The sequence below is a fragment of the Natator depressus genome, chromosome 2, assembly GCF_965152275.1.
Source record: "Natator depressus isolate rNatDep1 chromosome 2, rNatDep2.hap1, whole genome shotgun sequence".
Taxonomy (NCBI): Eukaryota; Metazoa; Chordata; order Testudines; family Cheloniidae; genus Natator; species Natator depressus.
This window is the reverse complement of record NC_134235.1, coordinates 208,727,782-208,743,497: the sequence shown is the minus strand read 5'-3', so window position 1 is coordinate 208,743,497 and position 15,716 is coordinate 208,727,782. Positions and strand designations below refer to the sequence as shown.

General features: G+C 41.4%; 1 protein-coding gene and 1 long non-coding RNA gene across 9 annotated transcripts in view; one reads left to right on the top strand and one right to left on the bottom strand.

The window, feature by feature from the left end:
* The window catches only part of BZW2 (basic leucine zipper and W2 domains 2), a 78,532-nt gene extending 65,239 nt beyond the window's left edge, over positions 1-13,293 (top strand). For 3 of the 5 annotated variants that reach the window (XM_074945822.1, XM_074945823.1, XM_074945825.1), the window contains 2 exons: positions 8,215-8,337; positions 11,385-13,290. In XM_074945822.1, coding sequence (XP_074801923.1) covers positions 8,215-8,337; positions 11,385-11,440 — 179 coding nt within the window. In that variant the 3' untranslated portion in view covers positions 11,441-13,290. Of the gene's footprint in view, positions 1-8,214; positions 8,338-11,384 lie in introns of all 5 variants that reach the window. The other 2 variants (XM_074945821.1, XM_074945824.1) reach the window with 2 other exon arrangements.
* Positions 2,543-15,716, bottom strand: part of LOC141983102 (uncharacterized) — a 40,091-nt gene continuing 26,917 nt past the window's right edge. For 3 of the 4 annotated variants that reach the window (XR_012638298.1, XR_012638296.1, XR_012638297.1), the window contains exon 6: positions 2,543-4,411. This is a non-coding gene — a long non-coding RNA (uncharacterized LOC141983102). The remainder of the gene's footprint in view (positions 4,412-15,716) is intronic. The other variant, XR_012638299.1, reaches the window with a different exon arrangement.

The window sequence follows — 15,716 nt, the reverse complement described above, 5'->3', positions numbered from 1 at the left end:
AATTTAAATAAGTAACAATGTAAATGCATGAGGAACAAAGCTATTGAGAATTATTTGTACAGCTGTTATGGATAATATCTTTAATATATTTCTGTTGCTTTTATGAGGAAATGTATATCTGATGAGAAATTATAACAAGTAATAGACTCTTTCTTTGCCAGTTTGAGCCCAATTCAGAATATAGCAGTGACTACAGTCAGGACTGGGACAGCCATGCTGTCCCCATCTTCTGATGCGGGTTGTATTTTATTATAAGCCTGTCCACCAACCTCAGTACAGTGCAACATCACAGTTTTAACTCTACTTCTTTCAGCTCTTCTTTGCCAGGGTGCTAGGAGGAAAGGTGGTCTCCCTCTCTCTAGGGAGCTCCTTCATTCCAGGTTCAGCTAGCCCTGTCTTCCTCTCTCTTGTAACCCTTCCTTCCTGGCTTTTTATCAGGTAGGTCAGCTGAGGGCTAATTAGTCCTTTACCTTCCCAGCTTCTCCTTCTGATTAGCTAATTATTTAATCAGCCACTGATTATGGGGGGAACTAATTGAGGCTACAGTGATCAGAGTGCTGACATGCCTGTCAGATCTCAGATCTGTCACAAGGTCCACCAATAATGATGATAAAGAAGGGTTTTTATATTCATACTTGCTTGGAAATAGACTCCAGGCTGAATTTAACAGAGACTGTATGGTGTTGAAGGCCTCATGGATTATTGTCCTCTAGCATTTCTATATGCATGTCAACATCTGCTTTCATGGGCCAGTCCGTGGCTTCCTGCAAGCAATATATTCCCTGGGTTTTACCCAGAGGGTCAGGAATAGCTTCTCTAAGGCTAGCCATGTACCCCTACTTAATATTTGAGTCTGGCATGGATATTTTAGATATTGGGCCATGTCTGTTGCATGGTTAGACTGTCACCATCTCCATTTCAGGGGTGGAACTTGCATCCACCCCTACCATTGCTACAAACAGGTTATTTCATCAGAGTCTTGGAGATTTGTGAGGTCTACGCATCTCTGTAGTTTCACGTGTGCAATCACCTACTAGCTAAGAAGTCCACCAGGTTACCAAGAGCTGTGGTGGTGTGGAGAGGACAGCAGCTCCTCTTTCCCCTCACTGAAGGACTGATTATCTTTGGCCCAAAGGCCACTGTGGTTTAATTGGGATCTCCAAGTCGTAAAATGGATGGGCCATGAATTGGAGAGATTTCAGAGTACCTGATCATCTTCTTTGTATGGTGAATCAACACAGCATATGGAATAGCTATGGTTGGGATTAAGAAATGCCAGCAACTATCCCTCAGAACTCTCTTGGGTAGTGCACAGTGTGACACCCTGGATTCTCACTCTGTGGAACATTATTCATTACAAGGGAGTTTTTCAAAGGTGCAAATGGTAGTTGGACAATGAAAGTTAGGTACCTAATTGTTTGTGATTTTGATAGTGTCTTCCTTGGACTACCTGCAGGGGCATTCCTAACATCTAAATTATAATCCTAATTTTATTATATTTCCCCATGCTTCTGGCTAAAATAGCCCCATAAACCTGAATTGCTTTCTAAGAGGATAATCTGGAATTTTCTCTTAATGTATCAGCAAAATATAGAGTGTCTGTCTGAATGTAAACTGGAAAACCTGAGACTCTATGTTCTTACTCTAAAATCTGTCCCTTTTGTAATGTACAGATATAGGTCCAGATTTCTTCATGCAGTGTGGCAGCTTTGTGCCAATCTGACCTTTAAAGCCAATTTAACCAGCCCAGAGAGGATCATCCTCATGTGAAGGAGATCCTTGAGTGATTTAGAGATATCTAGGGGCCCCTACGTTATTATGCCTCCCTGCTGCTGGCACAGCACGGAAAGGGACGTGACTAGGATATCCCTGAGCTATGCCAGCCCTAGGCAATAGGTTTTCCCTTCCCCGACTCTCCCGCTCCCACTGCACCTCGGTGTAACTTAGATCAACACAGTCCAGCCAGATGAACAGAGCAACATCAGGATCAGAGGAGTCTGCAGGTGAGCCTTAAGCAAGTTTTGAACAACCCCTGATCCGTATGGTGTTCATTTTGGCCTCAGCTGGAGGGTCCTGGTTCTAATCTTTCATTACTGGTGAAGAAAGTTTTTGCATATATAATCTTTTAGTTGATATAATTAGAAACTGGTAGTCAAATTTGGTAATTATTTATAAGGACCTCCACATTGCTGATCCACTGTCAGTTTAGCAGTAAAAGCATTTGAAAGTCTTAAAGCCAGGAACCAATAATAAAACAAGACCTTTAAGAAGTTATGTATTAGAGCTCTAATTATAATAAATTCTCGGCCATGTAGAGCCTTTAAGACCGGATTCAAATCCTCTTGAATATGTTGGGAGTTTGCTATTGACTTCAACATGAGAAGGATCAAGCCTCTTAACAGTGCAAAAGACCAAAAATGTTCTGTTCTGTGTATATATTTTATTTATATTTATAAGAAATATGTAAAAGAGCACCCTTTACACTCTTAAAAGTACAATTAATGATAAACAGAGGCTGGTAATTGCTCACTGACAATACAACCCCAACAGCAACACAGGTCTAACAAAAAATTAATAAGCCTCACTCTTCCCCCAGATCTCTACTGGCCAGCCATCATACGTAGGATGATGTAAGCTTTCAGTCCATTCTAAATCATAAAATATCAGGGTTGGAAGGGACCTCAGGAGGTCATCTAGTCCAACCCCCTGCTCAAAGCAGGACCAAGCCCCAACTAAATCATCCCAGCCAGGGCTTTGTCAAGCCTGACCTTAAAAACCTCAAAGGAAGGAGATTCCACCACCTCCCTAGGTAACGCATTCCAGTGCTTCACCACCCTCCTAGTGAAAAAGTTTTTTCCTAATATCCAATCTAAACCTCCCCCACTGCAAATTGAGACCGTTACTCCTTGTTCAGTCATCTGCTACCACTGAGAACAGTCTAGAGCCATCCTCTTTGGAACCCCCTTTCAGGTAGTTGAAAGCAGCTATCAAAGTCCCCCTCATTCTTCTTTTCAGCAGACTAAACAATCCCAGTTTCCCTCAGCCTCTCCTCATAAGTCATGTGTTCCAGTCCCCTAATCATTTTTGTTGCCCTCCGCTGGACGCTTTCCAGTTTTTCCACATCCTTCTTGTAGTGTGGGGCCCAAAACTGGACACAGTACTCCAGATGAGGCCTCACCAATGTCGAATAGAGGGGGACGATCACGTCCCTCGATCTGCTGGCAACGCCCCTACTTATATAGCCCAAAATGCCATTAGCCTTCTTGGCAACAAGGGCACACTGTTGACTCATATCCAGCTTCTCGTCCACTGTAACCCCTAGGTCCTTTTCTCCAGAATTGCTGTCTAGCTATTCGGTCCCTAGTCTGTAGCGGTGCATAGGATTCTTCTGTCCTAAGTGCATTTGTCCTTGTTGAACCTCATCAGATTTCTTTTGGCCCAATCCTCTAATTTGTCTAGGCCCTCTGTATCCTATCCCAACCCTCCAGCGTATCTACCTGTCCTCCCAGTTCAGTGTCATCTGCAAACTTGCTGAGGGTGCAGTCCACGCCATCCTCCAGATCATTAATGAAGATATTGAACAAAACCGGCCCCAGGACCGACCCTTGGGGCACTCCGCTTGATACCGGTTGCCAACTAGACATGGAGCCATTGATCACTACCCGCTGAGCCCGACGATCTAGCCAGCTTTCTATCCACCTTATAGTCCGTTCATCCAGCCCATACTACTTTAACTTGCTGGCAACAATACTGTGGGAGACGGTGTCAAAAGCTTTGCTAAAGTCAAGGAATAACACATTCACTGCTTTCCCCTCATCCACAGAGCCAGTTATCTTGTCACAGAAGGCAATTAGATTAGTCAGGCATGACTTGCCCTTGGTGAATCCATGCTGACTGTTCCTAATCACTTTACTGTCCTGTAAGTGCTTTAGAATTGATTCCTTGAGGACCTGCTCCATGATTTTTCCAGGGACTGAGGTGAGGCTGACTGGCCTGTAGTTCCCAGGATCCTCCTTCTTCCCTTTTTTAAAGATGGGCACTTTTTCCAGTCGTCCGGGACCTCACCTGATCACCACCAGTTTTCAAAGATCATGGCCAATGGCTCTGCAATCACATCCACCAACTCCTTTAGTCTCTTGGATGCAGTGCGTGTGGCCCTATGGACTTGTGCTCATCCAGCTTTTCTAAATAGTCCCGAACCACTTCTTTCTCCACAGAGGGCTGGTCACCTCCTCCCCATGCTGTGCTGCCCAGTGTAGTAGTCTGGGAGCTGATCTCGTTCGTGAAGACAGAGGCAAAAAAAGCATTGACTACATTAGCTTTTTCCACATCCTCTGTCACGAGGTTGCCTCCCTCATTCAGTAAGGGGCCCACACTTTCCTTGAATAAAACATCTTCATTTCTGGCTGAACTGTAGTGGGGAAAAGACTGAATGTAAGTAATATTGGATTGCATATTATACCACGTTCATTAAGCACAGAATCTCCTGTAGCTCTACTAAATTTATCTCTAACTTAGAGACCCGGGGTGAAATCTTGGCCAAGCTGTGGTCTACATCCAAACTTCTGTTGACTTCAGTGAGGCCAGGATTTCATCCTTGAAGAACAAATGTTCCTAACATGGAATAAAACCTTTTTTCTGTTCTTTAAAGGCCACTAAAGCTACATTTTATTAAGTTCCTGAGGACGTTTCTGGCTTTGCAGAACCCCATAAAGAGACTGAAATAATTGGGAGTTCCCATGGGAGATATACACTCACTTGCTGCACCTGACTGAAGCCTTAAAGATGTTAATGATTTTATTTTGCTCGTCTTCATTTTGGAGTCTTTATAATAGACCAATTTGAACCACCTCTCTGAACATGCAATCTATTAATCCTCCACTTAAGGAGATCTTCACGCTTAATTTACACACAATTTTCTATGAGGTAAATTTCATTATTTCTACTCAGTTATTCCAATTATCTTCCCTAGCAAGTGGAAGGTGGCTTATGAACCTTTCACAGCAGAAAATACACACAAAAGAAATGCAAGCAGTTTGCCACAGTTAAACTGTGGGTAACATTACTTGCATAATTATAAAGATAATCAAAAAGCCCCATCTAAGGTTCTGTCTTTGCTACAGTTAACTTAAGTTAACTCCTTTCAAGTTAGCCTACCTCAAGTGAGAGCAGCCACACTGCGAAACAACACATGAGCTACAGTGTGACAAGTTGCGCTAAACTGAAGTTGTAGCCTGTACCACCTTATGGGCCCCTTAACTCAAGTTAAAAGCACCACCTCACTCAAGTTAAGGGTTTTTGTGTATGGACAGAACTTGAGCTAGGGGCAATACTTGAGTTATAGTTCAAGTTAAGTCTGCAGTGAAGACACCTTAATGAAGTGTGCCTTGGGACCTCTCCCTCTCATGATTGATTTAACCTGGGGTTCTGGTGGTGGGTGGCTGGAGTAGTAGTTAGCTGCACTGGCAGGGAAACCACCTCTGGATCTCCAGGACTGACATCACCCGGGGCAGAGGATGTAACAACACAGAACCATGCCAACCACAAAATTCAACTGAAACTATTACAGCATGTAAAAAATAATTGTCATAATCTTTAATCAGAAATACTGTAGCGAAAATAAATCATCCCCAGTGTTCCCGTTTCTTCAGAGGGTTATCATTAACTACACCCTGTCCTGGCTGATTGCTTAATTGAGCATCTCTGCACTGACAGGAGAATATTATCCCTTACAAACACTGGAGGCATGAGTGAATTACCAATGATGTTTCTCAGAAATGAAAGGAAAGACGTGATTGTCATTTCTGTAACTGAAGGTATTTTTATTCCTTCTCTGGGTGCATTTTCTGTCAGTGCAGGAACATTCACTTCATTTTAGTGCAGAGAATCATATGCAGGCAAATCTTTCCCCCTCCATCTTGGAGCCATTCTCATCTTTCAGGCAGGTAATGAGACTTTTTACTGTCCTGGATTTAGACCTATCTAATTTTTGTAATGCTTGACCACTAGAATGGGCTCTACTATTATTGCAAATCCACCATCCTCAGAGCCCCAATTCAAGAAAGCACTTAGGCATGTGCCTAACTTTAGGCACTTACTTATATGGTGTACTGAATAGGGGCCAATAGTTCAGTGATGTGCATTTGCAATATTTTCCATACCTATGACCCCTTGTTATAAAAGTTTCGATCCCTTCCCCACCCCCACTTAGCCAGAAAAAAATGGAGGCTAGTCACAACATCCTTTTCTCCCAGTTGTTATGATGCACAGGTTGACAATCTGTGTCATCGGTTGCTGCATTTCTTAGAATTTCATGCACGCTCTATACAGTGTATTGGAGTACAGTGTTTTTTCATGAAGAAATTATATTTGTAATCTCTATTAAAAGTTCCAAGTCAATACTTTTGAAGTACAATACTTTTTGTAGCTTATATGCTCTAAATCAGAGTCCAAATGAGTGTTATAGACCTAATGCCAGCAAAATGCTGGAGCTACGGTAAAGAATATTGGGTTGACATTTGTTTAATGCCAAATGTCACATCTTCCTTATAAACTTTATTTAGTTCCTGTGTCTAATTTTTTCTCATAACTCTACCATTTCTATTACTTTTGAGTACATGTTCCAAGTGCAAAATAGTGGATTTTTTGTTGTTCAGCTACATTTTTAGCTAAATATTGGAACTGAATTTTTATGAGGGCAGAGAATGATGGTTGTAGGTACAAGCAGACGTAGTCTTAAACAGGAATTCTGTAGTCTTGCGCATGCGCACACAACTGTGCCACCACACTGTTTTCAAAAGGTGTGACACTCCTGCTCTTCATCTACCTTCAGCTTGTTTGTTTGCTGATACTGTCAAATTGGATGATGGCTTTTGATAGTAAACGGTCTTTCTGAGACCAGAGAGACTTATAAACACATTTCACTTGTTTTCAGCAGATCTGAAATCTCCAGGGAGACCCAAGTTTCTACCCATGAGTGACTGGTTGGCTTAGCTACTGAAACCTGGTTGGCTTAGGGTATTTGTAATTAGTTCTAGGTTACCAGTTCAAATAGTTCCAGGTCACTACTATCTATTTGCTGTTCCATGGCTTATGTGAAGTGAGTCTGTGGTCTCAGTCCTGTTTCTGTTTACACAGATGTTTTAAAGATGTTTGTTCATTTATTTCATTATAATTGATCCAGTTAATTTTCTTCTGTCCTTCACTGCTGGCATCTGCCTATAATCTTTGTGCCACAGTAGAATATGGCTGTGTCCTGGTATTCAGCAGGGTAGCAAGGGGAATCCCATATTCCTGGTATACTAGGCAGCACTGAAGAAGCTGATGTAAATCACTTTCAAGAATGTGCTGATTATGGGGAGGAGGATGTTAGTTTGATCAGTACATGAAAAGGAAAATGGTGGCGACAACCAAAGGTGCTGTTTTTATTCTGGCCTCCTATGTCATCCAATGGCCCTGAAGGCTAAAGTGCATCACAGATATTGGCTCCACGACAGCCATTTATTCAGCTGCAAGACTTGGTTGGATGGCAGAAACTCTGTCACTTGGGCTAGAAGCTTATTGTTTCACATCAGCTAGGATCAGTGGGCATCCTGGCTGAGTTTATTAAGCCTGATGTTTCTCTTGTCCTCAATTATTTTGTTCTCGACACTTAAAAGAAGAATTTTGGGAGCATGGTCCCTTTAAATGATTCCCCTGATGACTACTGTTTAGTCAGCTGGGAAAGATAAGAGACTTCACATTAGGATGGAATTTTTGTTAATTTTTTTCGCCACAATTCTAGCAGTTTTTACTCTTGCATAGCTCTATGAGTCAGCAGCAAAAGAAACTACAGTATTTCTTACTGAGGTGAGTCCTAAGATATACAGGTAGATTTTATTGACTTCCTTTGCAATTGGTGTGTTTTTATATCTCTTATTTAAAGCCAATTGAATAGAGGAGTAATTACTCTTTACAGAAGCATGACACTGAATAGTTTATTTTAAGACTAACATATTTAGTTAATGACTGACTCTATGGTATGTGACACAGCTGCGATCTCTTATGTGACATTCTGCAGTTACAGCCTAGTGTTAAGTACAATGCTGATTCAAAGCTCGCCTCACTATGATCAAAGTGATTCACTTCTTACTGCCTCAAAACCTAGCAGTTTTTCAGTTGTCTTCTGTCTTATAAAAATATGCTTATCTTTGCAACCACTGCTCTGAATTTCAGCTGATGTCCTGAGCGAAGAAGCCATCCTGAAGTGGAATAAAGAAGCACATCTTGCGAAAGGCAAAAGTGTATTTCTTGACCAGATGAAGAAATTTGTTGAGTGGCTGCAAAATGCTGAAGAAGGTACAATTCCATTTAAGTTAACAGTATTTAGTAGCCTCTTGGCCATTCCATTTTGAAGATGTTGGTTGTATTATAGTAGTGCCTACAGGTTCAGTCAGGACCCTGGCCCCACTGTGCTAGGTACTATGCAGATGGATGGTAAAAGACAGGACCTGCTCTAAATTCTTTACAATCTTAGTCTTTAGAAGGCAGGCACCACTGACTGTTTTTCATGTCATTAATAGTGTCCATGTGAAGTCCTGAGCTCTTAGAAGTGTCCTGCCGTGTGAATTTCACTGAATAGCACTGAATTCCTGAATGAGAAGAGCAATCATAAAGGCATAAGGACTGTAGTTGCTGTTAAAAAGGAATAATGGGAAGGGAAATGAATGGGTGTTTGGGCCCACATTTCCTTTTTTCTGGTGCCCTCAAATGGTAAACACTTTCCTTCTGGTATAAGAACAGGTGAACTGTCCCTTTAAAGACTGCCCCATGTTAGTTATTTTGAGTGGCAGGTGTATAATTATCACTGTTCACTTGCCCCCTCTCTTCTGCTCAGTTCAAACTGATAATTTGACACACTGTTTCCTTCAATTTCTTGGGGCTGCTGATTATCTGTGGCTGCTAAACACAGTGGTATCAGGTTATCAAACATTATTAATACTCAGAATTTTATAGAGGGATTATGAACAGCAATTCCACCACATAGATGGCAGCATAACTGAAAGATTGTCCTTTTAACACACACCTTGGAATATTAAACTTTGACCAATTAAAATGTTTGTATGTCCGGCAGTAGTCTTACACTTTATTTATTCTCCCCCCACTGCTCCAGTGCAGGGGCATGCGCAAGGGTGGGCAAGCGGGGGCACAGGCCCCCCAATCAGTGGGGGGCACAGAACTTTGCTGGGGCGGGGAGAGCGAACTGCTCTGTCGCCAAGATTAGGGAGGAAGGGAGAGCCAGCTCCACCTGCACCGGGGCTGCTGGGGGAAGGGGAGAGAACCAGCTCCACCTGCTGTAGCTGGGAGAGCCAACTCCTCAGCCCCGAGCTGGGGCAGGAAATAACAGCTTCTCAGCACTGGGGCCGTAGAGGGAGGGAGGGAGAGGCAGCTCCCCCGGCACCAGGGCTGGGGTGGGCTCCTCCCACCCACTACTGTAATAGACCCCTAACCTCTGGCTGAGTTACTGAGGTCCTCAAATTGTGATTTAAAGACTTCAAGTTACAGAGAATCCACCATGTACGCTACTTTAAATGTGCAAGTGACCCAAACCCCATGTTGCAAAGGAAGGCAAAAACCCTCCAGGGTCTCTGCCAATCTGACCCACAGGAAAATTTCTTCCCAGCCCCAAATATGGTGATCAGTTAGACCCAGAGCACATGGGCAAGACCCAGCTGACAGACACCGGGGGAAGAATTCTCTGTAGTAACTCACCCCATCTACTGTCCTTTCACCGTCCATTGGAGATTTCTGCTGCTAGCGGTCACAGGTCGGCTACATGCCATTGTAAGGAGTCTCATCATTCAATGCCCTCCATAAATGTATCAAGCTCAGTCTCGAAGCCAATTAGGTTTTTTGCCTGCACTGCTCCCCTTGGAAGGCTGTTCCAGAACTTGACTCCTCTGCTGGTTAGAAACTTTTGTCTAATTTCCAGACTAAACTTGTGGATGGCCAGTTTATACCCATTTGTTCTTGAGTCCACATTGGTGCTTAACTTAAATAATTCCTCTCCCTTTCCGGTATTTATCCCTCTGATATATTTATAGAGAGCAATCATATCTCCCCTCAACCTTCTTTTGGTTAGGCTAAACAAGCCAAGCTCCTTGAGTCTCCTTTCATAAGACAGGTTTTCCATTCCTTGCATCATCCTAGTAGTCCTTTTCTGCACCTGTTCTAGTTTGAATTAACCTTAAACATGGAAGACCAGAATGGTACACAGTACTCCAGATGAGGTCTCACCAGTGCCTTGTACAAGGAACTAACACTTCCCTGTCTCTATTGGAAATACCTTGCCTGATGCATCCTAATACTGCATTAGCCTTTTTCACAGCCTCATCACACTGGTGGCTCCTAGTCAACCAATACACCCAGGTCTTTTTCCTCCTCTCACTTCCAACAGATACATCCCCAGCTTATAGCAAAAATTCCTTGTTGTTAGTCCCTAACTGCATGACTTTGCACTATTAAATTTGGCCTGAGAAGTTTGGTTTGAAATTGAATTGCATTTGCAACATACTTTCCTCAGAGGCGAACAATAAGTCAGAGATTCAGCATAATGTAAACTTTTTCACTTGATTTTAGTTGGCAGTTTGGGAGTGTGTGGTGTTTTATTTAGATTTTTGATAGCAAATATTTGACATGCATCTCAGTCTAATTGTACTGCCATCTATAGTTTTGTGAACAGACGGCATCGTGATAGTCTTCAGAAACTGATTTATTTGACAGAGCACATCAGCTGCAGTATGTAACTTGTATTCTGGACAGCAGCAATCCCACCTGGACATATAGATTAGAGCTATACATGGATAGTTATTGTTTTTTATTAAATTTAACCAGTGTATACTTCAACTCACTTTATTTTGTGGGAAAGTTAGGTCTAGATTATCCATAGTGAACCAATTCTGTTCTAAATCTAGACCTGTACAACTGAAATAGATGGAGTATAACTGAGAGTAGAATAAAGTGTTCTGTCTGCAGTATTCAGAGTGGTAGCCATGCTAGTCTGTAGCAGCAAAAACAAAGAGGAGTCTTTGTGGCACCTTAGAGACTAACAAATTTATTTGGGCATAAGCTTGGGTTTTAGCCCACAGAAGCTTATGCCCAAATAAATTTGTTAGTCTCTAAGGTGCCACAAGGATTCCTGTTTGTTTTTGTCTGCAGTTTGTTTCTTCCTGAGCCACTTTCCATGTCTGCCATCTCTTCCTAGGAAATGTGATGCATGAGGCAAATCTTTATTCATATTTTTTATTATTGCTATTTACAGGAATAATGATATAACTGTCACTGTAATTCCTGTTCAAAAAGAGCTGAAAAGTTTTACTTTTTTTTTTTTTCTTTTTACCTCATAGAATCAGAATCCGAAGGCGAGGAGAACGAAGATGGTTCAACAAAGCACAATCTCTAGGCTACTGTCAAACGGTCTTTGGGAATGCTGTACTGTTAGAGCAAAGCAGGTTTTACTTCAAGGCTAGGCTTTCCTTTTGTTTAGAAGAATCAAGTTCTTTAATGGAGCCCTGAGGCACTGGATGCTCTCCTTGGGTCTCCACCTAAGTTAGTGTACAGTGAGTCAGAGTTAAAAACATTCAGTAAGGAGCCATACAGGAAAAGTGAAATTAAATACTTATGGACTCCCTTTTTATCAGCAGTCTTTTTAGGTCCTGTGGCATGTGAACACTCCTGTGTCTGTTTATAGAATTGGTGGATCTGTGTTTGTAGCTTAATATTAGCTTGTGTAGGTGACTTGACACCACCACATTTTTTTTGTATAAATGGCTTTTTGTATCTTAGTTCATTTGTTCTCAGTGCCTTTGTTTCATAGACTTATTGTCTGCCACTAAACGCATTCAGATTTCTTGTTCCTTAGGTGAAAACTGAGCAACAGGCTATTCTGAGACTTCCTCTACTCCTTCTATTTTTGTATTTTTAAAGTTCACTATTCACAAAGCCACAGTCAGTTAAGGATAGGCAGCAAGCCCATTTTTTCCCCCCCTCAATTTTCTCTGATCCAGTGTAGTTCTGGTCAGACTATCCAGATACCCGGATTTGGTATTCTCAATCTGCCCATCACTCAAAGAAAATGCAAAACTGCAACCTGTGTTGATCTGGACCTTTACGTGTGCAAGATTTGCATGTGCAACAAATCAATATTGTGGGCTCAATCTAATGGCATGCAATGATCAGTAACCACCAGATTTTCATGAACAAAATAATTATACATATAAATCTGGTGGTTGCCAATTTAAATATGTAACTGAAATTTCCAGATTAGTGCAGATTAGAGGTTTCCTATATGACTGTGTAGGTTAATGTCCTGTCCCCCCCACTAGTCACTTGTGCAAAGAAACGTCCCTATTCACCCCATAAAACCAGCGTTCTTATAACTATTTCATTGGTCTAGATATTTCACTGTTCGCTATTCCAATACCTCCACAATAACTGTAATACAAAGAGAGGCACCTTCATGATAGCTTGAATGCAAATAACTTTTAAAATGTATGTTCTATACTTAAATCTCTTAACTGATCTGAAGTCTTTGCTATGGTAATAGACATATGAAGACTAAAAATAATGGTGTTGTGAAAAGCTACTGCAAGTGTGCACTTCACAATTTTCAAATATACAAACTTTCATTTGTTATTTTAATATAAAGGTGTTAAGTCCACGTTGTGGTGAATGATCCTAGTAGGGTTTAGAAAGTCTGTTTTAATTATAGAAGGGCAAAAGAGCATCCTTGACCAGAAAAGTAGCAATGTATTTTGCAGTTAGTAACTCTAAAACTACCCAACAGACTGGGGAGGGGGCGTTTGAAAAGTATTACATGCAAATGGTTCCTGGAGTGCATCCAAAGGGTAAATTCTTGTCTCAATATATACCCAGACTTAACTGCAGGCAGCATGCATCAAGCAGAGAATAAATTCCCCTTGTATGCCACCTTTCAGCCAAGAACAACAGTTTTGCAGCAGAAACTGATTTTACAGAATATATAAAATAGACCTTTTCAGTAACTATAGTAGCACTAGCAGACACCAGGATAATCACATTATTTACAATGGAAAACTGATGCAATGACAGAACACAGCTGGACCTAAAGGGGTTCTTAATGTGTGCAGACGCAAAGTTACCACGATCATTACTGCCCTTGGGTGGTATTTGCATAAGCTCTGCTGCTGAACTGTTAAACTTATTTAGCAACAGCATTATATCAAAGCAAAGACAGTATGCATAAAATGACCATACAGTTAGGGTATGCAAAAGATTATACATTTACATTATACATATATACAATGTGCAAACAGGTATAATAATCCTGCCTTCAATGTGTACGTGTGTGACTGTCTGTCTCTCTCTAGTCACACACATACACATTGAAGGCAGGATTATTATACCTTTTTGCACATTATGCTGGATTCGCACCTTTGAAGGCATCCCTGATTTTCAGGTTAACACAAATGTATAATCTTTTGTATACCCTAACTGTATGGTCATTTTATGCATACTGTCTTTGCATAAGCTCTGCTGCTGAACTGTTAAACTTATTTAGCAACAGCATTATATCAAAGCAAAGACAGTATGCATAAAATGACCATACAGTTAGGGACAGTCTCACCAGCAGGGGAAGGGAGTTAGATGGACTGCTGCCAAAATTGCTTGGGGGAGGGTGTATTTTATGCTTAATTTACACATGTAATGCTGACAGCCCCTGTCATTGTTAGCCAGAATCAAACTTGTGATCACTGGAGCTTAATTCATGAGCTTCTATTGTATGAGCTAAAAGACACATCTCTCTTATAGCCAAGGCTTTAGCAGACTCATCAACTCTAGCTGTTCTAACTACCACTAGAGGGTGATAGAGTGCCACATCAAGCGGGCATGGGCCACACACTCACTCTCTCACTTGCTGTGTTTCCCTAAGTTTGTCTGTTTTCTTCTCCCCAGTAAAGATTTATTTGAGTGTAAACAGTCTTGGAGTGGGGAAGTTCTGTCTGATAAGGGCATCTGTTTAGTTTTTGCAGGTTTCTGGGTGAGGGCTTAAGGCAGTTTAGTTTTGTCAAGAGGGAGCCAAAATATATTGAATCTGACCCTTTTTGCTGCCAATAACCACAAGATAGAAGGGTTACACACATCTGCATCTGAAGCATCTAGGTCTCCACCCCTGGGTTCCAAAACTATTCAGTGCCTATAAAAAACAAAGAAAAAAGGCCCTTTTTAAATAGCCGAATTTCAAAGTACAGTTTAAAAAGTCTCAACCTCATCCATGGTAATGGAAATATACCAAGAAAATGGCTTCCACAAAGGAGTCATTTTATTCATAGTGCCATTCCATCAGTATGTCTTCCAATGGTCATTTTTCAGAATGGAGAGAGGTAAATACTGGTGTCCCCCAGGGGTCTGTACTGGGACCGGTACTGTTCACCATATTCATAAATGAGCTGGAAAAAGAGGTAAACAGTGAGGTGGCAAAATTTGCCGATGATACAAAACTACTCAAGATAGTTAAGTCCAAAGCAGACTTTGCTGCAAAGAGTTATAAAGGGATCTTACAAAACTTGGGTGACTGGGCAATAAAATGGCAGATGAAATTCAATGTTGTTAAATTCAAAGTAATGCACATTGGAAAACATAATCCTAACTATACGTATAAAATGATGGGGTCTAAATTAGCTGTTACCACTCAAGAAAGAGATCGTGGAGTCATTGTGGATAGTTCTCTGAAAACATCCACTCAATGTGCAGCGGCAGTCAAAAAAGCGAACAGATTGTTGGACATCATTAAGAAAGGGATAGATAATAAGACAGAAAATATCACATTGCCTCTCTATAAATCCATGGTACGCCCACATCTTGAATACTGCGTGCAGATGTGATTGCCCCATCGCAAAAAAGATATATTGGAATTGGAAAAGGTTCAGAAAAGGGCAACAAAAATGATTAGGGGTTTGAGGAAAGAGTAATAAAACTGGGACTTTTCAGCTTGGAAAAGAGAAGACTAAGGGGGGTATATGATTGAGGTCTATAAATTCATGACTGGTGTGGAGAAAGTAAATAAGGAAATGTTATTTACTCATAACACAAGAATTAGGGGTCACCAAATGAAATTAATAGGCAGCCAAAAAAAATATTTCTTCACACAATATACAGTCAACCTGTAGAACCCTTTGCCAGGGGATGTTGTGAAGGCCAAGACTATAGCAGGATTAAAAAAAGAACTAGATAAATTCATGAAGGATAGGTCCATCATTGGCTATTAGCCAGGATCGGCAGGGATACTGTTTCTAGCCAGTTTGCCAGAAGCTGGGAATGGGCAATAGGGGATGGATCACTTTATGATTACCTGTTCTGTTCATTCCCTCTTCGGCACCTGGAGTTGGCCGCTGTCAGAAGACAGGATACTTGGCCAAATGCACCTTTGGTCTGACCCAGTATGGCCATTCTCATGTAACATACAGTTGTGTCTGTATGTCTTATGTATAGAAAAGGGCACATGTTGATACACCACAGATTTTTTTATTTTCATTTTTTCTTTTGAATTTTGTTTAAAAATTCTGGATCAAATCCTGAAAGCTGCTGTGTACCCACTGTCACAATTCAGGTAACTGCCCCTATATTCCCCTGCTGTAGTTCACCAAGATCATCTGCTTTTAGGCTCCCAGCTGTCGCCTTCCGGGCCAGAGAATTGCATG